We start from the raw sequence: 24395 nt of genomic DNA, 5'->3' as shown, positions 1-24395 counted from the left end.
AAGATCAAAACACAAGGGTCAAGGCTGTGGTGCAACTGAGCTTTTATTGCAGGTTCTGTGGAGGAGGAGGTGAGAGTAGATAGAAGGGCAGCCCCTGGTCATATGATGATCCCATCTCTTTGCAGAGGGCACAGGAATAGGATTAGGTAGCCATTCTGTTCCTAGTAATCATAGAAGTCTCTGGTCAGAATTTGGGGTCTCTCCTCTCCTGATGCTCCCCTTTTCCCCAATCATCTTGTGGTCCCATGTGCATTATGCACTGCTCTTGCACAGAGGAGACTCCTGCCAGGGAAATCAAGTGGTATAGCAGGGTATCAGGTTGTACACTGCTGGAGATGCTTGGAGAAAATACACCATCTACAACTGTGAAGACAGGGAAAGGTGAAAAGACAGCAAAATGTCAGGAAAAGCCATAGGTTTCCTTTATCTGCTGAGTAGAAAAGTGTACTTCCTCCCTTGCCTTTGGGACACCTCCATTTCTCCATTCATGCCCCACCTCTCCACTGTGAAAATGCTCAGTCCAGTCCCATATCCTGCCTCCTGTGGTGTCCCATATTATGTCTGAGGGTCTACTGGTGGGGGTGTGGTGGCTGGACCCCATCGAGCTGATGTGGTAGGATTCTTCGGGAGTCCTAGGTCGAGAAGGTTTGTGTGAGAGGAAGGGCAGCCAAGAGCCCAGGATTGCATTCTGTGCATGGGACTGTATGAAGCATGGCTGTCCTGCTCTGCAAAGTGGTGTGCCATAGCTGCTGTGGATTTGCTTCTTTGCTATGGTAGGGAAAAATGGTTCCATGGTGCTATATGGAGGTATGGGAAGAAGAGATGCTGAAGACACTGTATGAGGCCCGGGTGGGGAAGATCCTGTTGGGGCCATGGGGCCAGGGACAGATGAGAGGGGAGGGAGCAGTGCCCACAGTGTTCCTGAGAAAAAACAGCTGGGAGATGTTTTGGGAATTGCCTCACAGAGCTTCTGTTGTTACCCTGTTTTCTGGAGACAGGGGAGGGTTAATGAATACACAGAGATTAAAATTGCTGTGCAAGAGAGCTTTTATTGAAGGTTCAGAGGAGGATGGAGATGGCAGAAGGGCAGCCACTGGCCAGAGGCTCTTCCCATCTCTTTGCAGAGTGCAGGATGATGGGAGCAGTCAGCCAGTGCCAGGCTGCATCATAACAAGACAGTGAGTCCTGATATGAAGCTGAAGCAGAACAGTTAAAGAAAGAGTTGAGTCCAGGCAGGCAAATGGTGGCCAAGTTCCAGAGCCCAGCAATGCTGAAGGGGAGCCCATCTTCATGGCGTCTGGTGGGGATGTGCCACGGCTTCTCCAGAGCTCTCCTTCAACCGTGGATGGAGGTGGTGCTGTACTTAGCAGGGCCCGCAGCTGCCCCCAAAGGACCTGAGGCCACGGCCCCAGCCACCATATCCGCAGCTGCCGAAGCCTCCATAGCTTGCGTAGCCACCAAGGCCTCCATAGCCAAAAGAGCCTCCATAGCCCCCAAAGCCAGCACCGCGTCCGAAGGAGCCACCCAAGCCCGCTCCGATGGCAGGGACTCCTGCAGAGCCAACCACAGAGCTCTGTGGGAAGGAGCTGAGGATGGGCCCAGGGAAGGTGATCATGGAGGCCGGGGGCTGGATCAACACGGTGGAGTCGGGGCACTGGCGCACACAGGGCTCATTGCAGCTGTCAGCCAGAGGGGCCGGAGCGGCCACTCCACATGCAGGGGCACACAGGCTGTAGCAGGACATCTTCGACACAAGCAAGGATTCCTGCAAAGGACACCCACAATGAGGCAAGGCTCTGAGAGATCTGTGCAGATGGAGATGGGGAGAGAGCCCTGAGAAGGCTCTGAGAGCTTCACTTACCCAGGAGATGAGGGAAGTCAAGTGAAGAAAGCTGGATGGAGGACTGTGAAGTCCTCAGCTCTTTTATACCTGTCCCAGACAGCCTGAGGCATCAACCTGGAAGTGTTGGTGGAGTAAGTCCCAGATAATCATGAAATAAAACTGATATGCTTCATGACAAGGAGTGATGCAGAATAATTATATCATCATAGATAACACCAAGTTGTTAGCGTGCCGTGTGAAATAAGGACATGATGGGCAGGACGAAATTTTAGATGACATTACAATAAATTCTAGGCACTGCTGAATCTGAACTAATGACTCTCATAAACCCTACAGTGTTCCTCATCCCATTCTTTGGGATTTGAATAGTCTTGGGCGTGGAAGTTCTTTGCAACTGAGCATACAGCCAGTACAGCTGTCATTATATATCTCTTTTGCAGGCTGGAAAACTGAAGTTTCAGAGAATTGTTCAAAAATCCCAAAAATTTCTGTGGAGGTCCCATTGCTCTTATCTCTTCATGCCAGCAAGAGATGAGGGTCCTGTCAGGGCCAGGTTCAAGAGCCCACTCCAAGCAACCTGTCTTTGGTTGCAGGTTTCAAGTATTTAGGGGTGCCTAATGCACTACATGTCATTGAAAAACTAGGAGCAAGTGCCAAGCTTGACAAAGTCCTATAAGCATGGGGATCAGTAGGATCGAGTGCTGGGGGCATATGAGATGGAGGATGTAGACAAGGCAAACAGGACATGGTTTAGGTCATGCTCAACCTTCTCAGTAGAACATCTACAAGGAGTAAGGGAAGACAATGCAAGTTCGGGATCTGTCCCAAGTGGGTGTGATCGCTTCATCTCTTTCTTCAAACTTCCACCACCTCTGTTTACCAGCCCATAAAAGGCAAGTAATGTTAGTCATTCCATTTGTAAGCAGGATTTCAAAGCGTATCCTTCACAAGATTTGTGTGATTCTAACACGCAGACAGATTTTGGGATTAGGTAGACATTGGTGATTATTAGTTTGACAAAGACAGCATCAACAGTACCTGATCTTTCATGTAATTGCATTTAAACACCTGACCTGAACATAACATCCTTATTCTTCAGCAGATATTTGCTACTCAGCGTAACTGATGGGGAGGGATATAATTGCTCCGCATCACTACTTCAATGAAATGAAGTGTGTTAGCCTTATTTCACGATTAACTGGGGCTTCTGGCAGCACCGCCCTCCTGTCTATGACCAGGGCTGTCTGGGATAGGTATAAAAGAGCTGAGGACTTCACAGTCCAATATCCAGCTTCCTCCACTTGACTCCCCTTGTCTCCTGGGTAAGTGCAGCTCTCTGAGACCTTTCAGGGCTCTCCCCCAGTCTCTATCTGTAAATTGCCTCACTGTGGGGGTCCTTTGCAGGAATCCTTGCTTGCTTAGAAGATGTCCTGCTACAGCCTGTGTGCCCCTGCATGCGGAGTGGCCGCTCCGGCCCCTCTGGCTGACAGCAGCAACGAGGCCTGTGTGCGCCAGTGCCCCGACTCCACCGTGTTGATCCAGCCCCCGGCCTCCATGATCACCTTCCCCGGGCCCATCCTCAGCTCCTTCCCGCAGAGCTCTGTGGTTGGCTCTGCAGGAGTCCCTGCCATCGGAGCGGGCTTGGGTGGCTCCTTTGGACGTGGAGCTGGCTTTGGGGGTTATGGAGGCTCTTTTGGCTATGGAGGCCTTGGTGGCTACGCAAGCTATGGCAGCTTCGGCAGCTGCGGATATGGTGGCTGGGGCCGAGGCCTCAGGTCCTTTGGGGGCAGCTGCGGGCCCTGCTAAGTACATCACCACCTCCATCCACGATTGAAGGAGAGCTCTGGAGAATCCGTGGCACATCCCCACCTGATGCCATGAAGATGGGCTCCCCCTCAGCATCTCTGGGATCTTGAACTTGGCCACCTTGTGCCTGCAAGGGGACCAGCTCTAAACTTTCCTGCACTACTTGATCTTTGCTTCAGAACTTGCTGCCCCATGATGATGCAGCCCAGGACTGGATGCCTTCTCCTGTCCTTCTGCACTCTGCAAGAAGACAGGAACAGCCTCTGGCCACTGGTTGTGCCTCTGCCACCTCCCTCCACCCCCCCTGGACCTGCAATAAAAGCTCAGTTGCATCGCAGTCTTGTCTCTTGTGTTTTGATCTTCCTTCTCCTTCCCTACTTCACCCACTTCTCAGAGCCTCTGACTCTAGGCTTCTAGATTCAGACACAGCATTGTCTCTGGGATATGTGGCAGTTGGGACAGGGCATTACAGATGAGAAACACAGTCCACAGTGGATCCTGCAGAGCACATCCCACTGAGCCTCTTCCTTTCTGACAAAGGATACAATGACACCTCATAAACAAATCTCACTCTAGTACGTTAACACACAGCAAATGTCTCAAGGGTACTCTTCTACACCCTCTGCAAAACCAAGGCTCTGTATGCCTTGTTTCATCTCCTTTTCTTGCCATGTCACTGTATACAGATGGAGGTCAGAGAAAATGGGGAGACAAGCAGTTCATGGACATGGCTGATGATGTACAGTGATCTCATGCCCAGAACCTGGAGGGGGCACTGGGGGATACAAGGGAGACACAATCCCATGTTCACAAGGTTCCTTTCTCTGCCATGAATGGAGTATGGCCATCCTGACCTGGACGGCACAAAGATCTTGAGTCGGAGTTTGGAGACTCTCCTCTTCTGACACCCCTTTCTTCCCCAAACATCTTGTGATCCTACATTCTTAACACTATGTGCTGCTCTCACACAGAGGTGATTCCTGCCAGAGAAATCAAGGTGGGCAGCAGTACTGCAGGCTGTTCTCTGCTAGGGACACTGGGAAAGAAGAAACCATCCACAACTGAGAAGACCAACAGGGAAGGGTAAAAAGGCAGCAAAATATCAGGAACAGCCATAGGTTTCCTGCACCTGCTGAGTAGAAAAGACTGTACTTCCTCCCTTGTCTTTGGGGACATCTCCATTTCTCCATTCCTTCCTCACCTCTTCACTGGCTCTTGTGTGAATGTGCACAGTCAAGCCCCATATCCTGCCTCCTGTGGTGTCCTATGTGTTGTCTGAGGGTCTATTGGTGGGAGGTAGGGGCTGGACCCCATTGTGCTGATGTGGCCAGGTTCTTTGGGTTCCTTGGTTCAGGAGGTTTGTGTGTGAGGATGGGCAGTCAAGGGCCCAGGATTGCATTCACTGCACAAGGCTGAGTGAAGCATGGCTGTCCTGCCCCAGCACTGCTTTTTTTCTCAGCTGCCGTGGATTTACTTCTTTGCCAGTGATGGGGAAAATCAGTGCCCATGCTGCAATATGGAGCTCTGGGAAGAAGTGGAGGAAGAAGGAATCTTGACAAGCTAGAGACAAGGTTGCTGGGAGGTTCTCAGCCTCTTTCCTCTGCCCCATGGCCTCCCAGGTGGCTCTGTCATTGTTTTCACCCTTCAGGAGGCTGCACCACTATCCAAGGACCCCACTGCCTGAAGGCATCCTACAGGGAGACTCGATGGCCAACACTGACATCTGTGTTGGGCCAAGAGCTCTTCTTAAGCACCAGTGGGAAGGAACAAGGGGCATTGGAGAGGGTGAGTGCACTGAGGGACCACTGGCTTCTGAAGGCACTGTATGGAGCCTGCCTGGGGATGCTCCTCCTGCAGTTTTGGGGCACAAGGCAGGTGAGAAGGAGAAGGCAGTGCTGACATTGCTCCTGAGTAGGCTTGGCATTAAGCTGGCACTGATGGTCACAGTGAGCCTGTACAGCTGTACTGGGAACTGGGGGCAGAAAAGAGGTGAAGCAAAACTCAGGTGATGCAAGACGGATTTTATTGTTGGTCCAGGGAGGAAGGAGACGGCAGAAGAAAAGCCGCAGGCAAGAGGCTGTCCTGTCTCGTAGTAGAGGGCAGAAGGGCAGGAAAAGGCAGTCAGCCCTGGGCTGCATCATCATGGGGCAGCAAGTCCAGAAGCGAAGATCAACCAGTGCAGAGAAAGATAGAGCTGCTCCCCTAGAAGGCACAAGGTGGCCAAGTTCAAGATCCCAGCGATGCTGAGGGGGAGCCTGTCTTCATGGCATCAAGAGGGGACATGATGAGGCTTCTCCAGAGCTCTCCTTCAATCGTGGATGGAGGTGGTGCTGTGCTTAGCAGGGCCCGCAGCTACCTCCAAAGGACCTGAGGCCTCGGCGCAATCCACCAAATCCGCAGCTGCCAAGGCCTCCATAGCTTCCGTAGCCTCCCAGGCCTCCATAGCCAAAGCCGGCACCGCGTCCGAAGGAGCCACCCAAGCCTGCTCCGATGGCAGGGACTCCTGCAGAGCCAACCACAGAGCTCTGCGGGAAGGAGCTGAGGATGGGCCCGGGGAAGGTGATCACGGAGGCCGGGGGCTGGATCAACACGGTGGAGTCGGGGCACTGGCGCACACAGACCTCGTTGCTGCTGTCAGCCAGAGGGGTCGGAGCGGCCACTCCACATACAGGGGCACACAGGCTGGAGCAGGACATCTTCCACACAAACAAGGATTTCTGAAAAGGGTACAAAAAGTGAGTCTAGGCTTTGGGAGAGCCATGCAGACAGAGTCAAGGAGAGAGCCCTGAGAAGCTTCCTAGAGCTGTACTTACCCAGGAGATGAGGGGAGTCAAGTGGAGGAAGCTGGATGGAGGACTGTGAAGCCCTCAGCTCTTTTATACCTATTACAAATAGCCTGGGGCATAGTGGGAGGTCAGTGGTTGCAGAAGCTACAAATGATCATGAGAAACAGTTGACACGCTTCGTGACACACAAGGAGTGCTGCAGACAAATTATATCCCTCATCATTGGACATATTGGGGTTCAAATACGCCCTGGAGAACAACATAGTAATGAGAAGGATCAGAGATTAAAACCAATTACATGAAAGACCACGCGCTGCTGATGCTGACCTCATGTCACTTACAAACCCAGTGTGTACCTAATCCGATACTTTGTCTAGGAGAAAGACGCACAGGTATCCTGCAGACATAGCACTTTGCAATCCCGCTCACAAACTGAATGTCTATCATTACCTTTGTTTTATGAGCTGGTAAACTTTGAATAATGTGATGATGTGATCCCACCTACCTGGGAAAGTTCCCAAACAACAGCCACCACCCTTCAGTGGCAAGCACCGGGAGGCAGGTGGGGTGGGAAGTCAGAAGCATCACGGACTGTTGCTGACCTCCCTTCCCAGTGCAGCACGGGGCATTTCTGACTTGCAAGTTGGGGATACATCTGTGGCTACGATATCTTTGTGTGTGAAACTTCACATCACGAGATATTAGGAACGTGTGGGGGGTTACTTATTCATAACACGTCAGCATAAGCAGCAGCACCTCGTCTTTTAAGTTGCTCACCCCATTCCTGTTCTCCAGGGCACGTTTATGGTTCAACCTACCCAATAGGAAAGCAATTAATTGCTCTGCATCTTACTTTGTGTGTCATGAAGTGTGAAGGCTTTTTTCACGACTATCTGAGTAACTTCTGCCACCACCGCCTTCTGGTGTATGCCCCGGGCTGTCTGGGATAGGTATAAAAGAGCCGAGGCCTTCACAGTCCTCTATCCAGCTTCCTCCACTTGACTCCCCTCATCTCCTGGGTAAGTACAGCTCTAGGAAGCTTCTCAGGGATCTCTCCTTGACTCTGTCTGTGTGGCTCTCCTCGAGCCTTGCCTCACTGTGGGGGTACTTTGCAGGAATCCTTGCTTGTGTGGAAGATGTCCTGCTCCAGCCTGTGTGCCCCTGCATGCGGAGTGGCCGCTCCGACCCCTCTGGCTGACAGCAGCAACGAGGCCTGTGTGCTCCAGTGCCCCGACTCCACCGTGTTGATCCAGCCCCCGGCCTCCGTGATCACCTTCCCCGGGCCCATCCTCAGCTCCTTCCCGCAGAGCTCTGTGGTTGGCTCTGCAGGAGTCCCTGCCATTGGAGCGGGCTTGGGTGGCTCCTTTGGACGTGGTGCTGGCTTTGGGGGCTATGGAGGCTCTTCTGGCTTTGGAGGCCTTGGCAGCTGCGGATATGGTGGCCGGGGCCGTGGCCTCAGGTCCTTTGGGGGCAGCTGCGGGCCCTGCTAAGCACAGCACCACCTCCATCCACGGTTGAAGGAGAGCTCTGGAGAAGCCTCATAGTGTCCGCACCTGACACCATGAAGATGGACTCCCCTTCAGCATCACTACGATCCGGAGCTTGGCCACCTTGTGCCTGCATGGGAACAAGATCTTTTTTTCTCTGCACTGCTTGATCTTCGCTTTAGAACATGCTGCTCCGTGATCATACAGCCCTGTGCTGGATGCCTAATCCTATTCCTCCGCCTTCTGTAAGGAGATGGGAACAGCCTCTTACCAGGGGCAGCTCTTCCATCTTCCTCCTTCCCTAGACCTACAATAAAAGCTCACTTGCACCACAGCCTTGACCCTTGTGTTTTGATCTTCCTTCTCCTTCCCCACTTCGCCCATATCTCGGAGCCTCTGACTCTGGGCTGCTAGCTGCAGACACAGCATTGTCTCTGGGATATGTGGCAGTTGGGACAGGGCATTACAGATGAGAAACAAAGTCCACAGTGGATCCTGCAGTGCACATCTCACTGAGCCTCACCTCATGACTTCTCAGAGTGGATGCTCATAGGCATATACAACTTGAGTATGTTAACACACAATGGACGTCTCACAGACCCTCTTCCACACCCTCTCCACAACCAGGACTCTCCATGCCTTGTTTCATCTCCTTTTCTTGCCATGTCACTGTTTACAGATGGAGGTCGGAGGAAACTGAGAGAAAAGCAGTTCATGGACATGGCTGATGCCACATGCTGACAATGCCACCGTGCCCAGTACCTGAAGGGGGCAATGGAGAGTATAAGAGAGGTACCACTCCATGTTCACAAGGTTCCCTTCTCAGCCATGAATGGAGCATGGCCATGCTGATCTGGAGGGCACAAAGATCTTAGTCAGAGTTTGGAGTCTCCCCTCTTCTGATACACCTTTCTCCCCCAAACATCTTGTGATCTTAGCACTGTGTGTTGCACTTGCACAGAGGTGATTCCTTCCAGAGAAATCAAGGTGGGCAGCGTAGCTGCAGGTTCTTCTCTGTTGAGACCTCAGGAGAAAATACACCACCCACGACTGAGAAGACAGACAGGGAGGGTTGAAAAGGCAGCACAATGTCAGGAACAGCCATAGGTTTCCTGTACCTGCTGAGTAGAAAAGTGTACTTCCTCCCTTGCCTTTGGGGACATCTCCATTTCTCCATTCCTTCCTCACCTCTTCACTGGCTCTTGTGTGAATGTGCACAGTCAAGCCCCATATCCTGCCTCCTGTGGTGTCCTATGTGTTGTCTGAGGGTCTATTGGTGGGAGGTAGGGGCTGGACCCCATTGTGCTGATGTGGCCAGGTTCTTTGGGTTCCTTGGTTCAGGAGGTTTGTGTGTGAGGATGGGCAGTCAAGGGCCCAGGATTGCATTCACTCCACAAGGCTGAGTGAAGCATGGCTGTCCTGCCCCAGCACTGCTTTTTTTCTCAGCTGCCGTGGATTTACTTCTTTGCCAGTGATGGGGAAAATCAGTGCCCATGCTGCAATATGGAGCTCTGGGAAGAAGTGGAGGAAGAAGGAATCTTGACAAGCTAGAGACAAGGTTGCTGGGAGGTTCTCAGCCTCTTTCCTCTGCCCCATGGCCTCCCAGGTGGCTCTGTCATTGTTTTCACCCTTCAGGAGGCTGCACCACTATCCAAGGACCCCACTGCCTGAAGGCATCCTACAGGGAGACTCGATGGCCAACACTGACATCTGTGTTGGGCCAAGAGCTCTTCTTAAGCACCAGTGGGAAGGAACAAGGGGCATTGGAGAGGGTGAGTGCACTGAGGGACCACTGGCTTCTGAAGGCACTGTATGGAGCCTGCCTGGGGATGCTCCTCCTGCAGTTTTGGGGCACAAGGCAGGTGAGAAGGAGAAGGCAGTGCTGACATTGCTCCTGAGTAGGCTCGGCATTAAGCTGGCACTGATGGTCACAGTGAGCCTGTACAGCTGTACTGGGAACTGGGGGCAGAAAAGAGGTGAAGGAAAACTCAGGTGATGCAAGACAGATTTTATTGTTGGTCCAGGGAGGAAGGAGATGGCAGAAGAACAGCCGCTGGCAAGAGGCTGTCCTGTCTTGTAGTAGAGGGCAGAAGGGCAGGAAAAGGCAGTCAGCCCTGGGCTGCATCATCATGGGGCAGCAAGTCCAGAAGCGAAGATCAACCAGTGCAGAGAAAGATAGAGCTGCTCCCCTAGAAGGCACAAGGTGGCCAAGTTCAAGATCCCAGCGATGCTGAGGGGGAGCCTGTCTTCATGGCATCAAGAGGGGACATGATGAGGCTTCTCCAGAGCTCTCCTTCAATCGTGGATGGAGGTGGTGCTGTGCTTAGCAGGGCCCGCAGCTGCCTCCAAAGGACCTGAGGCCACGACCCCGGCCACCAAATCCGCAGCTGCCAAGGCCTCCATAGCTTCCGTAGCCTCCCAGGCCTCCATAGCCAAAGCCGGCACCGCGTCCGAAGGAGCCACCCAAGCCTGCTCCGATGGCAGGGACTCCTGCAGAGCCAACCACAGAGCTCTGCGGGAAGGAGCTGAGGATGGGCCCGGGGAAGGTGATCACGGAGGCCGGGGGCTGGATCAACACGGTGGAGTCGGGGCACTGGCGCACACAGGCCTCGTTGCTGCTGTCAGCCAGAGGGGTCGGAGCGGCCACTCCACATGCAGGGGCACACAGGCTGGAGCAGGACATCTTCCACACAAACAAGGATTTCTGAAAAGGGTACCAAAAGTGAGTCTAGGCTTTGGGAGAACCATGCAGACAGAGTCAAGGAGAGACCTCTGAGAAGGCTCTGAGAGTTGCACTTACCCAGGAGATGAGGGGAGTCAAGTGGAGGAAGCTGGATAGAGGACTGTGAAGCCCTCAGCTCTTTTATACCTATTACAAATAGCCTGGGGCATAGTGGGAGGTCAGAGGTTGCAGAAGCTACAAATGATCATAAGAAACAGTTGACACGCTTCGTGACACACAAGGAGTACTGCAGACAAATTATATCCCTCATCATTGGAGATATTGGGGTTCAAATAAGCCCTGGAGAACAACATAGTAATGAGAAGGATTAGATATTAAAACCAATTACATGAAAGACCACGCGCTGCTGATGCTGACCTCATGTCACTTACAAACCCAGTGTGTACCTAATCCGATACTTTGTCTATGAGAAAGACGCACAGGTATCCTGCAGACATAGCACTTTGCAATCCTGCTCACAAACAGAATGTCTATCATTACCTTTGTTTTATGAGCTGGTAAACTTTGAATAATGTGATGATGTGATCCCACCTACCTGGGAAAGTTCCCAAACAACAGCCACCACCCTTCAGTGGCAAGCACCGGGAGGCAGTTGGAGTGGGAAGTCAGAAGCATCCCGGATTGTTGCTGACCTCCCTTCCCAGTGCAGCACGGGGCATTTCTGACTTGCAAGTTGGGGATACATCTGTGGCTACGATGTCTTTGTGTGTGAAACTTCACATCACGAGATATTAGGAACGTGTGGGGGGTTACTTATTCATAACACGTCAGCATAAGCAGCAGCACCTCTTCTTTTAAGTTGCTCACCCCATTCCTGTTCTCCAGGGCACGTTTATGGTTCAACCTACCCAATAGGAAAGGAATTAATTGCTCTGCATCTTACTTTGTGTGTCATGAAGTGTGAAGGCTTTTTTCACGACTATCTGAGTAACTTCTGCCACCACCGCCTTCTGGTGTATGCCCCGGGCTGTCTGGGATAGGTATAAGAGAGCCGAGGGCTTCTCAGTCCTCCATCCAGCTTCCTCCACTTGACTCCCCTCATCTCCTGGGTAAGTGCAACTCTCAGAGCCTTCTCAGAAGTGTCTCCCTGACTCTGTCTTCATGGCTCTCCTCGAGCCTTGCCTCACTGTGGGGGTACTTTGCAGGAATCCTTGCTTGTGTGGAAGATGTCCTGCTCCAGCCTGTGTGCCCCTGCATGTGGAGTGGCCGCTCCGACCCCTCTGGCTGACAGCAGCAACGAGGCCTGTGTGCTCCAGTGCCCCGACTCCACCGTGCTGATCCAGCCCCCGGCCTCCGTGATCACCTTCCCCGGGCCCATCCTCAGCTCCTTCCCGCAGAGCTCTGTGGTTGGCTCTGCAGGAGTCCCTGCCATCGGAGCGGGCTTGGGTGGCTCCTTTGGACGCGGTGCTGGCTTTGGGGGCTATGGAGGCTCTTCTGGCTATGGAGGCCTTGGCAGCTGCGGATATGGTGGCCGGGGACGTGGCCTCAGGTCCTTTGGGGGCAGCTGCGGGCCCTGCTAAGCACAGCACCACCTCCATCCACGGTTGAAGGAGAGCTCTGGAGAAGCCTCATAGTGTCCGCACCTGACACCATGAAGATGGACTCCCCTTCAGCATCACTACGATCCGGAGCTTGGCCACCTTGTGCCTGCATGGGAACAAGATCTTTTTTTCTCTGCACTGCTTGATCTTCGCTTTAGAACATGCTGCTCCGTGATCATACAGCCCTGTGCTGGATGCCTAATCCTATTCCTCCGCCTTCTGTAAGGAGATGGGAACAGCCTCTTACCAGGGGCAGCTCTTCCATCTTCCTCCTTCCCTAGACCTACAATAAAAGCTCACTTGCACCACAGCCTTGACCCTTGTGTTTTGATCTTCCTTCTCCTTCCCCACTTCGCCCATATCTCGGAGCCTCTGACTCTGGGCTGCTAGCTGCAGGCACAGCATTGTCTCTGGGATATGTGGCAGTTGGGACAGGGCATTACAGATGAGAAACAAAGTCCACAGTGGATCCTGCAGTGCACATCTCACTGAGCCTCACCTCATGACTTCTCAGAGTGGATGCTCATAGGCATATACAACTTGAGTATGTTAACACACAATGGACGTCTCACAGACCCTCTTCCACACCCTCTCCACAACCAGGACTCTCCATGCCTTGTTTCATCTCCTTTTCTTGCCATGTCACTGTTTACAGATGGAGGTCGGAGGAAACTGAGAGAAAAGCAGTTCATGGACATGGCTGATGCCACATGCTGACAATGCCACCGTGCCCAGTACCTGGAGGGGGCAATGGAGAGTATAAGAGAGGTACCACTCCATGTTCACAAGGTTCCCTTCTCAGCCATGAATGGAGCATGGCCATGCTGATCTGGAGGGCACAAAGATCTTAGTCAGAGTTTGGAGTCTCCCCTCTTCTGACACCCCTTTCTCCCCCAAACATCTTGTGATCTTAGCACTGTGTGTTGCACTTGCACAGAGGTGATTCCTTCCAGAGAAATCAAGGTGGGCAGCGTAGCTGCAGGTTCTTCTCTGTTGAGACCTCAGGAGAAAATACACCACCCACGACTGAGAAGACAGACAGGGAGGGTTGAAAAGGCAGCACATTGTCAGGAACAGCCATAGGTTTCCTGTACCTGCTGAGTAGAAAAGTGTACTTCCTCCCTTGCCTTTGGGGACATCTCCATTTCTCCTCTCGTGCCCCAGCTCTCCACTGTGAGAATGCTCAGTCAAGCCCCATATCCTGCCTCCTGTGGTGTCCCATGTGTTGTCTGAGGGTCTACTGGTGGGAAGTGGTGGCTTGAATCCCATCCTGCTGATGTGAGTGGGTTCTCTGGGGTCTTAGTTCAAGAAGGTTTTTGAGGGAGGAAGGGCAGCCAAGAGCCCAGGATTGCATTGTGTGCTTGGAGCTGTATGAGACATGGCTGTCCTTCTCGGGCATACTCTAGTACAGAAACTGATGTGGAATTTATTCTGAGCCAATGTTGAGGATAAACAGTGCCTGTGGTGATATATGAATCTCAGAGAAGAAGAGTTTTAGGAGTTAATCTGCAGAGGCTATAGATAATGTTTCTGAGGGGCTCTCAGTCTCCTTCTTCTGACCCATTGCCTTCTAGGAGGCTCTGACCAGGTCTTTGTCCTTTATGAGGCTGGACCAATGTCCATAGACCTCAAAGACCAAAGGCTGCCTACAGTGATGCTTGACAGAGCGTACTGAAGTTGCTGTTAGGCCGTGAGCAGTCCTTGGGCTGCAGAAAACACAATACTGCACCCGCCTTGGGAAGATCCTGTTGGAGCTGTAGGGTCTAGGGAAGGTGAGATGAAATGGGGCAGTGCCCGTACTGCTCCTGAGAAGGCCCAGGTGTGAGCTTTTGGAAATGCCCCTGAAGAGCCTGTTCAGATGCAGTGGGAACTAAGGACATAGGAGTGAAAGAAAACTCAAAGATGGAAACTGTTGTGCATGAGAGTTTTTATTGCAGGTCTGGGGAAGGATGGAGGTGGTAGAAGGGCAGCCCCTGGCCAGAGGCTGTCCCCATCTCGTTGCAGAGAGCAGAATGACAGGAGCAAGCAGTCAGTGCTGGGCTGCAACATCATGAGGAGACCAGACCTGAGGTGAAGATCAAGTGGAGCAGAGAAAGAAAGAGCTGGGCCTCGTGCACACACGAGGCATCCAAGCTCTGGAGCCCAGCAATGCTGAAGGGGAGTCCATCTTCATGGCGTCAGGTGGGGATGTGCCACGGCTTCTCCAGAGCTCTCCTTCAACCGTGGATGGAGGTGGTGATGTGCTTAGCAGGGCCCGCAGCTGCCCCCAAAGGACCTGAGGCCACGGCCCCAGCCACCAAATCCACAGCTGCCAAAGCCTCCATAGCTTCCGTAGCCTCCCAGGCCTCCATAGCCAAAGCCGGCACCGCGTCCAAAGGAGCCACCCAAGCCTGCTCCGATGGCAGGGACTCCTGCAGAGCCAACCACAGAGCTCTGCGGGAAGGAGCTGAGGATGGGCCCGGGGAAGGTGATCACGGAGGCCGGGGGCTGGATCAACACGGTGGAGTCGGGGCACTGGCGCACACAGGCCTCGTTGCTGCTGTCAGCCAGAGGGGTCGGAGCGGCCACTCCGCATGCAGGGGCACACAGGCTGGAGCAGGACATCTTCCACACAAGCAAGGATTTCTGAAAAGGGTACCAATAGTGAGTCTAGGCTTTGGGAGAGCCATGCAGACAGAGTCAAGGAGAGATCCCTGAGAAGCTTCCTAGAGCTGTACTTACCCAGGAGATGAGGGGAGTCAAGTGGAGGAAGCTGGATGGAAGACTGTGAAGCCCTCAGCTCTTTTATACCTATTACAAATAGCCTGGGGCATAGTGGGAGGTCAGTGGTTGCAGAAGCTACAAATGATCATGAGAACAGTTGACACGCTTCGTGACACACAAGGAGTGCTGCAGACAAATTATATCCCTCATCATTGGAGATATTGGGGTTCAAATACGCCCTGGAGAACAACATAGTAATGAGAAGGATCAGAGATTAAAACCAATTACATGAAAGACCACGCGCTGCTGATGCTGACCTCATGTCACTTACAAACCCAGTGTGTACCTAATCCGATACTTTGTCTAGGAGAAAGACGCACAGGTATCCTGCAGACATAGCACTTTGCAATCCCGCTCACAAACTGAATGTCTATCATTACCTTTGTTTTATGAGCTGGTAAACTTTGAATAATGTGATGATGTGATCCCACCTACCTGGGAAAGTTCCCAAACAACAGCCACCACCCTTCAGTGGCAAGCACCGGGAGGCAGGTGGGGTAGGAAGTCAGAAGCATCACGGACTGTTGCTGACCTCCCTTCCCAGTGCAGCACGGGGCATTTCTGACTTGCAAGTTGGGGATACATCTGTGGCTACGATGTCTTTGTGTGTGAAACTTCACATCACGAGATATTAGGAACGTGTGGGGGGTTACTTATTCATAACACGTCAGCATAAGCAGCAGCACCTCATCTTTTAAGTTGCTCACCCCATTCCTGTTCTCCAGGGCACGTTTATGGTTCAACCTACCCAATAGGAAAGCAATTAATTGCTCTGCATCTTACTTTGTGTGTCATGAAGTGTGAAGGCTTTTTTCACGACTATCTGAGTAACTTCTGCCACCACCGCCTTCTGGTGTATGCCCCGGGCTGTCTGGGATAGGTATAAAAGAGCCGAGGCCTTCTCAGTCCTCTATCCAGCTTCCTCCACTTGACTCCCCTCATCTCCTGGGTAAGTACAGCTCTAGGAAGCTTCCCAGGGATCTCTCCTTGACTCTGTCTGTGTGGCTCTCCTCGAGCCTTGCCTCACTGTGGGGGTCCTTTGCAGGAATCCTTGCTTGTGTGGAAGATGTCCTGTTCCAGCCTGTGTGCCCCTGCATGCGGAGTGGCCGCTCCGACCCCTCTGGCTGACAGCAGCAACGAGGCCTGTGTGCTCCAGTGCCCCGACTCCACCGTGCTGATCCAGCCCCCGGCCTCCGTGATCACCTTCCCCGGGCCCATCCTCAGCTCCTTCCCGCAGAGCTCTGTGGTTGGCTCTGCAGGAGTCCCTGGCATCGGAGCGGGCTTGGGTGGCTCCTTTGGACGTGGTGCTGGCTTTGGGGGCTATGGAGGCTCTTCTGGCTTTGGAGGCCTTGGCAGCTGCGGATATGGTGGCCGGGGACGTGGCCTCAGGTCCTTTGGGGGCAGCTGCGGGCCCTGCTAAGCACAGCACCACCTCCATCCACGGTTGAAGGAGAGCTCTGGAGAAGCCTCATAGTGTCCGCACCTGACACCATGAAGATGGACTCCCCTTCAGCATCACTACGATCCGGAGCTTGGCCACCTTGTGCCTGCATGGGAACAAGATCTTTTTTTCTCTGCACTGCTTGATCTTCGCTTTAGAACATGCTGCTCCGTGATCATACAGCCCTGTGCTGGATGCCTAATCCTATTCCTCCGCCTTCTGTAAGGAGATGGGAACAGCCTCTTACCAGGGGCAGCTCTTCCATCTTCCTCCTTCCCTAGACCTACAATAAAAGCTCACTTGCACCACAGCCTTGACCCTTGTGTTTTGATCTTCCTTCTCCTTCCCCACTTCGCCCATATCTCGGAGCCTCTGACTCTGGGCTGCTAGCTGCAGGCACAGCATTGTCTCTGGGATATGTGGCAGTTGGGACAGGGCATTACAGATGAGAAACAAAGTCCACAGTGGATCCTGCAGTGCACATCTCACTGAGCCTCACCTCATGACTTCTCAGAGTGGATGCTCATAGGCATATACAACTTGAGTATGTTAACACACAATGGACGTCTCACAGACCCTCTTCCACACCCTCTCCACAACCAGGACTCTCCATGCCTTGTTTCATCTCCTTTTCTTGCCATGTCACTGTTTACAGATGGAGGTCGGAGGAAACTGAGAGAAAAGCAGTTCATGGACATGGCTGATGCCACATGCTGACAATGCCACCGTGCCAATGCCACCCAGGTGGCCAAGAAGGCCAACAGCATCCTGGCCTGTATTAGAAATAGTGTAGCCAGCAGGAGCAGGGAGGTGATCATCCCCCTGTACTCAGCTCTGGTACGGCCGCACCTCGAGTACTGTGTTCAGTTTTGGGCCCCTCACTACAAGAAGGACATTGAGGCCCTGGAGCGTGTTCAGAGAAGGGCAACAAAACTGGTGAGGGGCCTGGAGCACAAGTCTTATGAGGAGCGGCTGAGGGAGCTGGGATTGTTCAGTCTGGAGAAGAGGAGGCTCAGAGGAGACCTTATTGCACTCTACCACTTCCTGAAGGGGGGTTGTGGTGAGGAGGGGGTAGGTCTCTTCTCCCTGATAAGTAATGACAGGACGAGAGGGAATGGCCACAAGTTGCGCCGGGGAAGATTTAGATTAGACCTGAGGAAGCATTTCTTTTCTGAAAGAGTGGTCAGGCACTGGAATGGCCTGCCTAGGGAGGTGGTTGAGGCACCATCCCTAGCGCTGTTCAAGAAGCGTTTAGATGAGGTGCTAAAGGACTTAATTTAGTAGTTGGGTAGAGATAGTGATAGGAGGATGGTTGGACTAGATGATCTTATAGGTCCTTTCCAACCTTATGAACTTATGAACTTATGAACTTATGAACTTCTGCCCAGTACCTGGAGGGGACAATGGAGAGTATAAGAGAGGTACCACTCCATGTTCACAAGGTTCCCTTCACAGCCATGAATGGAACATGGCCATGCTGATCTGGAGGGCACAAAGATCTTAGTCAGAGTTTGGAGTCTCCCCTCTTCTGACACCCCTTTCTCCCCCAAACATCTTGTGATCTTAGCACTGTGTGTTGCACTTGCACAGAGGTGATTCCTTCCAGAGAAATCAAGGTGGGCAGCGTAGCTGCAGGTTCTTCTCTGTTGAGACCTCAGGAGAAAATACACCATCCACGACTGAGAAGACAGAAAGGGAGGGTTGAAAAGGCAGCACAATGTCAGGAACAGCCATAGGTTTCCTGTACCTGCTGAGTAGAAAAGTGTACTTCCTCCCTTGTCTCTGGAGACATCTCCATTTCTCCTCTCGTGCCCCAGCTCTCCACTGTGAGAATGCTCAGTCAAGCCCCATATCCTGCCTCCTGTGGTGTCCCATGTGTTGTCTGAGGGTCTACTGGTGGGAAGTGGTGGCTTGAATCCCATCCTGCTGATGTGAGTGGGTTCTCTGGGGTCTTAGTTCAAGAAGGTTTTTGAGGGAGGAAGGGCAGCCGAGAGCCCAGGATTGCATTGTGTGCTTGGAGCTGTATGAGACATGGCTGTCCTTCTCGGGCATACTCTAGTACAGAAAATGATGTGGAATTTATTCTGAGCCAATGTTGAGGATAAACAGTGCCTGTGGTGATATATGAATCTCAGAGAAGAAGAGTTTTAGGAGTTAATCTGCAGAGGCTAGAGATAATGTTTCTGAGGGGCTCTCAGTCTCCTTCTTCTGTCCCATTGCCTTCTAGGAGGCTCTGACCAGGTCTTTGTCCTTTATGAGGCTGGACCAATGTCCATAGACCTCAAAGACCAAAGGCTGCCTACAGTGATGCTTGACAGAGCGTACTGAAGTTGCTGTTAGGCCATGAGCAGTCCTTGGGCTGCAGAAAACACAATACTGCACCCGCCTTGGGAAGATCCTGTTGGAGCTGTAGGGTCTAGGGAAGGTGAGATGAAATGGGGCAGTGCCTGTACTGCTCCTGAGAAGGCCCAGCTGTGAGCTTTTGGAAATGCCCCTAAAGAGCCTGTTCAGATGCAGTGGGAACTGGGGACATAGGAGTGAAAGAAAACTCAAAGATGGAAACTGTTGTGCATGAGAGTTTTTATTGAAGGTCTGGGGAAGGATGGAGGTGGTAGAAGGGCAGCTCCTGGCCAGAGGCTGTCCCCATCTCGTTGCAGAGAGCAGACTGACAGGAGCAAGCAGTCAGTGCTGGGCTGCAACATCATGGGGAGGCCAGACCTGAGGTGAAGATCAAGTGGAGCAGAGAACGAAAGAGCTGGGCCTCGTGCACACACAAGGCACCCAAGCTCTGGAGCCCAGCAATGCTGAAGGGGAGTCCATCTTCATGGCGTCAGGTGGGGATGTGCCACGGCTTCTCCAGAGCTCTCCTTCAACCGTGGATGGAGGTGGTGATGTGCTTAGCAGGGCCCGCAGCTGCCCCCAAAGGACCTGAGGCCACGGCCCCAGCCACCATATCCGCAGCTGCCAAAGCCTCCGTAGCTTCCGTAGCCTCCCAGGCCTCCATAGCCAAAGCCGGCACCGCGTCCAAAGGAGCCACCCAAGCCCGCTCCGATGGCAGGGACTCCTGCAGAGCCAACCACAGAGCTCTGCGGGAAGGAGCTGAGGATGGGCCCGGGGAAGGTGATCACGGAGGCCGGGGGCTGGATCAACACGGTGGAGTCGGGGCACTGGCGCACACAGGCCTCGTTGCTGCTGTCAGCCAGAGGGGTCGGAGCGGCCACTCCGCATGCAGGGGCACACAGGCTGGAGCAGGACATCTTCCACACAAGCAAGGATTTCTGAAAAGGGTACCAATAGTGAGTCTAGGCTTTGGGAGAGCCATGCAGACAGAGTCAAGGAGGGATCCCTGAGAAGCTTCCTAGAGCTGTACTTACCCAGGAGATGAGGGGAGTCAAGTGGAGGAAGCTGGATGGAAGACTGTGAAGCCCTCAGCTCTTTTATACCTATTACAAATAGCCTGGGGCATAGTGGGAGGTCAGTGGTTGCAGAAGCTACAAATGATCATGAGAACAGTTGACACGCTTCGTGACACACAAGGAGTGCTGCAGACAAATTATATCCCTCATCATTGGAGATATTGGGGTTCAAATACGCCCTGGAGAACAACATAGTAATGAGAAGGATCAGAGATTAACACCAATTTCATGAAAGACCACGCGCTGCTGATGCTGACCTCATGTCACTTACAAACCCAGTGTGTACCTAATCCGAAACTTTGTCTAGGAGAAAGACGCACAGGTATCCTGCAGACATAGCACTTTGCAATCCCGCTCACAAACAGAATGTCTATCATTACCTTTGTTTTATGAGCTGGTAAACTTTGAATAATGTGATGATGTGATCCCACCTACCTGGGAAAGTTCCCAAACAACAGCCACCACCCTTCAGTGGCAAGCACCGGGAGGCAGGTGGGGTGGGAAGTCAGAAGCATCACGGACTGTTGCTGACCTCCCTTCCCAGTGCAGCACGGGGCATTTCTGACTTGCAAGTTGGGGATACATCTGTGGCTACGATGTCTTTGTGTGTGAACCTTCACATCACGAGATATTAGGAACGCGTGGGGGGTTACTAGTTCATAGCACGTCAGCATAAGCAGCAGCACCTCGTCTTTTAAGTTGCTCACCCCATTCCTATTCTCCAGGGCACGTTTATGGTTCAACCTACCCAATAGGAAAGGAATTAATTACTCCGCATCTTATTTTGTGTGTCATGAAGTGTGAAGGCTTTTTTCACGACTATCTGAGTAACTTCTGCCACCATCGCCTTCTGGTGAATGCCCCGGGCTGTCTGGGATAGGTATAAGAGAGCCGAGGCCTTCTCAGTCCTCTATCTAGCTTCCTCCACTTGACTCCCCTCATCTCCTGGGTAAGTACAGCTCTAGGAAGCTTCCCAGGGATCTCTCCTTGACTCTGTCTGTGTGGCTCTCCTCGAGCCTTGCCTCACTGTGGGGGTCATTTGCAGGAATCCTTGCTTGTGTGGAAGATGTCCTGTTCCAGCCTGTGTGCCCCTGCATGCGGAGTGGCCGCTCCGACCCCTCTGGCTGACAGCAGCAACGAGGCCTGTGTGCTCCAGTGCCCCGACTCCACCGTGCTGATCCAGCCCCCGGCCTCCGTGATCACCTTCCCCGGGCCCATCCTCAGCTCCTTCCCGCAGAGCTCTGTGGTTGGCTCTGCAGGAGTCCCTGCCATCGGAGCGGGCTTGGGTGGCTCCTTTGGACGTGGTGCTGGCTTTGGGGGCTATGGAGGCTCTTCTGGCTTTGGAGGCCTTGGCAGCTGCGGATATGGTGGCTGGGGCCGTGGCCTCAGGTCCTTTGGGGGCAGCTGCGGGCCCTGCTAAGCACAGCACCACCTCCATCCACGGTTGAAGGAGAGCTCTGGAGAAGCCTCATAATGTTCGCACCTGACACCATGAAGATGGACTCCCCTTCAGCATCACTACGATCCGGAGCTTGGCCACCTTGTGCCTGCATGGGAACAAGATCTTTTTTTCTCTGCACTGCTTGATCTTCGCTTTAGAACATGCTGCTCCGTGATCATACAGCCCTGTGCTGGATGCCTAAACCCATTCCTCCGCCTTCTGTAAGGAGATGGGAACAGCCTCTTACCAGGGGCAGCTCTTCCATCTTCCTCCTTCCCTAGACCTACAATAAAAGCTCACTTGCACCACAGCCTTGACCCTTGTGTTTTGATCTTCCTTCTCCTTCCCTACTTCGCCCCTATCTCGGAGCCTCTGACTCTGGGCTGCTAGCTGCAGGCACAGCATTGTCTCTGGGATATGTGGCAGTTGGGACAGGGCATTACAGATGAGAAACAAAGTCCACAGTGGGTCCTGCAGTGCACATCTCACTGAGCCTCGTGACTTCTCAGAGTGGATGCTCATAGGCATATACAACTTGATTATGTTAACATACAATGGACGTCTCACAGACCCTCTTCCACACCCTCTCCACCACCAGGACTCTCCATGCCTTGTTTCATCTCCTTTTCTTGCCATGTCACTGTTTACAGATGGAGGTCGGAGGAAACTGAGAGAAAAGCAGTTCATGGACATGGCTGATGCCACATGCTGACAATGCCACCGTGCCCAGTACCTGGAGGGGACAATGGAGAGTATAAGAGAGGTACCACTCCATGTTCACAAGGTTCCCTTCACAGCCATGAATGGAACATGGTCATGCTGATCTGGAGGGCACAAAGATCTTAGTCAGAGTTTGGAGTCTCCCCTCTTCTGACACCCCTTTCTCCCCCAAACATCTTGTGATCTTAGCACTGTGTGTTGCACTTGCACAGAGGTGATTCCTTCCAGAGAAATCAAGGTGGGCAGCGTAGCTGCAGGTTCTTCTCTGTTGAGACCTCAGGAGAAAATACACCACCCACGACTGAGAAGACAGAAAGGGAGGGTTGAAAAGGCAGCACAATGTCAGGAACAGCCATAGGTTTCCTGTACCTGCTGAGTAGAAAAGTGTACTTCCTCCCTTGTCTCTGGAGACATCTCCATTTCTCCTCTCGTGCCCCAGCTCTCCACTGTGAGAATGCTCAGTCAAGTCCCATATCCTGCCTCCTGTGGTGTCCCATGTGTTGTCTGAGGGTCTACTGGTGGGAAGTGGTGGCTTGAATCCCATCCTGCTGATGTGAGTGGGTTCTCTGGTGTCTTAGTTCAAGAAGGTTTTTGAGGGAGGAAGGGCAGCCAAGAGCCCAGGATTGCATTGTGTGCTTGGAGCTGTATGAGACATGGCTGTCCTTCTCGGGCATACTCTAGTACAGAAACTGATGTGGAATTTATTCTGAGCCAATGTTGAGGATAAACAGTGCCTGTGGTGATATATGAATCTCAGAGAAGAAGAGTTTTAGGAGTTAATCTGCAGAGGCTAGAGATAATGTTTCTGAGGGGCTCTCAGTCTCCTTCTTCTGTCCCATTGCCTTCTAGGAGGCTCTGACCAGGTCTTTGTCCTTTATGAGGCTGGACCAATGTCCATGGACCTCAAAGACCAAAGGCTGCCTACAGTGATGCTTGACAGGGCGTACTGAAGTTGCTGTTAGGCCGTGAGCAGTCCTTGGGCTGCAGAAAGCACAATACTGCTCCTGCCTTGGGAAGATCCTGTTGGAGCTGTAGGGTCTAGGGAAGGTGAGATGAAATTTTCATTGCCCGTACTGCTCCTGAGAAGGTCCAGCTGTGAGCTTTTGGAAATGCCCCTAAAGAGCCTGTTCAGATGCAGTGGGAACTGGGGACATAGGAGTGAAAGAAAACTGAAAGAGGGAAACTGTTGTGCATGAGAGTTTTTATTGAAGGTCTGGGGAAGGATGGAGGTGGTAGAAGGGCAGCTCCTGGCCAGAGGCTGTCCGCATCTCATTGCAGAGAGCAGACTGACAGGAGCAAGCAGTCAGTGCTGGGCTGCAACATCATGGGGAGGCCAGACCTGAGGTGAAGATCAAGTGGAGCAGAGAAAGAAAGAGCTGGGCCTCGTGCACACACAAGGCACCCAAGCTCTGTAGCCCAGCAATGCTGAAGGGGAGTCCATCTTCATGGCGTCAGGTGGGGTTGTGCCACGGCTTCTCCAGAGCTCTCCTTCAACCGTGGATGGAGGTGGTGATGTGCTTAGCAGGGTCCGCAGCTGCCCCCAAAGGACCTGAGGCCACGGCCCCAGCCACCAAATCCGCAGCTGCCAAAGCCTCCATAGCTTCCGTAGCCTCCCAGGCCTCCATAGCCAAAGCCGGCACCGCGTCCGAAGGAGCCACCCAAGCCCGCTCCGATGGCAGGGACTCCTGCAGAGCCAACCACAGAGCTCTGCGGGAAGGAGCTGAGGATGGGCCCGGGGAAGGTGATCACGGAGGCCGGGGGCTGGATCAACACGGTGGAGTCGGGGCACTGGCGCACACAGGCCTCGTTGCTGCTGTCAGCCAGAGGGGTCGGAGCGGCCACTCCGCATGCAGGGGCACACAGGCTGGAACAGGACATCTTCCACACAAGCAAGGATTTCTGAAAAGGGTACCAATAGTGAGTCTAGGCTTTGGGAGAGCCATGCAGACAGAGTCAAGGAGAGAGCCCTGAGAAGCTTCCTAGAGCTGTACTTACCCAGGAGATGAGGGGAGTCAAGTGGAGGAAGCTGGATGGAGGACTGTGAAGCCCTCAGCTCTTTTATACCTATTACAAATAGCCTGGGGCATAGTGGGAGGTCAGTGGTTGCAGAAGCTGCAAATGATCATGAGAAACAGTTGACACGCTTCGTGACACAAAAGGAGTGCTGCAGACAAATTATATCCCTCATCATTGGAGATATTGGGGTTCAAATACGCCCTGGAGAACAACATAGTAATGAATAGGATCAGAGATTAACACCAATTACATGAAAGACCACGCGCTGCTGATGCTGACCTCATGTCACTTACAAACCCAGTGTGTACCTAATCCGATACTTTGTCTATGAGAAAGACGCACAGGTATCCTGCAGACATAGCACTTTGCAATCCCGCTCACAAACTGAATGT

The 24395-nt window shown here is 52.8% G+C and overlaps 12 protein-coding genes across 12 annotated transcripts in view; 6 read left to right on the top strand and 6 right to left on the bottom strand.

The window, feature by feature from the left end:
• Positions 1-24395, top strand: part of LOC136056703 (scale keratin-like) — a 211789-nt gene that overhangs the window by 71871 nt on the left and 115523 nt on the right. The window lies entirely within an intron of this gene.
• Positions 1308-1877, bottom strand: LOC136056608 (claw keratin-like). Its single transcript, XM_065748895.1, has 2 exons — positions 1862-1877; positions 1308-1765 (listed from the first exon to the last, which is right to left on the bottom strand). The coding sequence occupies exon 2, from the start codon at positions 1742-1744 to the stop codon at positions 1364-1366; it is 381 nt and encodes a 126-aa protein (XP_065604967.1). The 5' UTR covers positions 1745-1765; positions 1862-1877; the 3' UTR covers positions 1308-1363.
• On the top strand, positions 3269-3649 carry LOC136056655 (claw keratin-like). Its single transcript, XM_065748948.1, has one exon. The coding sequence runs from the start codon at positions 3269-3271 to the stop codon at positions 3647-3649; it is 381 nt and encodes a 126-aa protein (XP_065605020.1).
• Positions 5986-6345, bottom strand: LOC136056654 (claw keratin-like). Its single transcript, XM_065748946.1, has one exon. The coding sequence runs from the start codon at positions 6343-6345 to the stop codon at positions 5986-5988; it is 360 nt and encodes a 119-aa protein (XP_065605018.1).
• Positions 7572-7925, top strand: LOC136056653 (claw keratin-like). Its single transcript, XM_065748945.1, has one exon. It carries the CDS (start codon positions 7572-7574, stop codon positions 7923-7925), a length of 354 nt encoding a protein of 117 aa, XP_065605017.1.
• On the bottom strand, positions 10246-10605 carry LOC136056652 (claw keratin-like). The gene has a single exon (XM_065748944.1). It carries the CDS (start codon positions 10603-10605, stop codon positions 10246-10248), a length of 360 nt encoding a protein of 119 aa, XP_065605016.1.
• On the top strand, positions 11832-12185 carry LOC136056651 (claw keratin-like). The gene has a single exon (XM_065748943.1). It carries the CDS (start codon positions 11832-11834, stop codon positions 12183-12185), a length of 354 nt encoding a protein of 117 aa, XP_065605015.1.
• Positions 14451-14810, bottom strand: LOC136056650 (claw keratin-like). Its single transcript, XM_065748942.1, has one exon. The coding sequence runs from the start codon at positions 14808-14810 to the stop codon at positions 14451-14453; it is 360 nt and encodes a 119-aa protein (XP_065605014.1).
• LOC136056649 (claw keratin-like) lies at positions 16036-16389 on the top strand. The gene has a single exon (XM_065748941.1). The coding sequence runs from the start codon at positions 16036-16038 to the stop codon at positions 16387-16389; it is 354 nt and encodes a 117-aa protein (XP_065605013.1).
• On the bottom strand, positions 19308-19667 carry LOC136056648 (claw keratin-like). Its single transcript, XM_065748939.1, has one exon. The coding sequence runs from the start codon at positions 19665-19667 to the stop codon at positions 19308-19310; it is 360 nt and encodes a 119-aa protein (XP_065605011.1).
• On the top strand, positions 20893-21246 carry LOC136056647 (claw keratin-like). Its single transcript, XM_065748938.1, has one exon. It carries the CDS (start codon positions 20893-20895, stop codon positions 21244-21246), a length of 354 nt encoding a protein of 117 aa, XP_065605010.1.
• On the bottom strand, positions 23506-23865 carry LOC136056646 (claw keratin-like). Its single transcript, XM_065748937.1, has one exon. The coding sequence runs from the start codon at positions 23863-23865 to the stop codon at positions 23506-23508; it is 360 nt and encodes a 119-aa protein (XP_065605009.1).

This window comes from Cyrtonyx montezumae, unplaced genomic scaffold (genome assembly GCF_038088225.1).
Source record: "Cyrtonyx montezumae isolate F1298 unplaced genomic scaffold, pur_monq_1.0 scaffold_57, whole genome shotgun sequence".
Taxonomy (NCBI): Eukaryota; Metazoa; Chordata; class Aves; order Galliformes; family Odontophoridae; genus Cyrtonyx; species Cyrtonyx montezumae.
Note: the sequence above shows the minus strand (reverse complement) of the source record. Positions and strands in the feature narration are given on the sequence as shown.

Coding starts and splice junctions, on each gene's coding strand:
- LOC136056608 (XM_065748895.1), bottom strand. CDS start 1,744: ATGTCCTGCTACAGCCTGTGTGCCCCTGCATGTGGAGTGGCCGCTCCG.
- LOC136056655 (XM_065748948.1), top strand. CDS start 3,269: ATGTCCTGCTACAGCCTGTGTGCCCCTGCATGCGGAGTGGCCGCTCCG.
- LOC136056654 (XM_065748946.1), bottom strand. CDS start 6,345: ATGTCCTGCTCCAGCCTGTGTGCCCCTGTATGTGGAGTGGCCGCTCCG.
- LOC136056653 (XM_065748945.1), top strand. CDS start 7,572: ATGTCCTGCTCCAGCCTGTGTGCCCCTGCATGCGGAGTGGCCGCTCCG.
- LOC136056652 (XM_065748944.1), bottom strand. CDS start 10,605: ATGTCCTGCTCCAGCCTGTGTGCCCCTGCATGTGGAGTGGCCGCTCCG.
- LOC136056651 (XM_065748943.1), top strand. CDS start 11,832: ATGTCCTGCTCCAGCCTGTGTGCCCCTGCATGTGGAGTGGCCGCTCCG.
- LOC136056650 (XM_065748942.1), bottom strand. CDS start 14,810: ATGTCCTGCTCCAGCCTGTGTGCCCCTGCATGCGGAGTGGCCGCTCCG.
- LOC136056649 (XM_065748941.1), top strand. CDS start 16,036: ATGTCCTGTTCCAGCCTGTGTGCCCCTGCATGCGGAGTGGCCGCTCCG.
- LOC136056648 (XM_065748939.1), bottom strand. CDS start 19,667: ATGTCCTGCTCCAGCCTGTGTGCCCCTGCATGCGGAGTGGCCGCTCCG.
- LOC136056647 (XM_065748938.1), top strand. CDS start 20,893: ATGTCCTGTTCCAGCCTGTGTGCCCCTGCATGCGGAGTGGCCGCTCCG.
- LOC136056646 (XM_065748937.1), bottom strand. CDS start 23,865: ATGTCCTGTTCCAGCCTGTGTGCCCCTGCATGCGGAGTGGCCGCTCCG.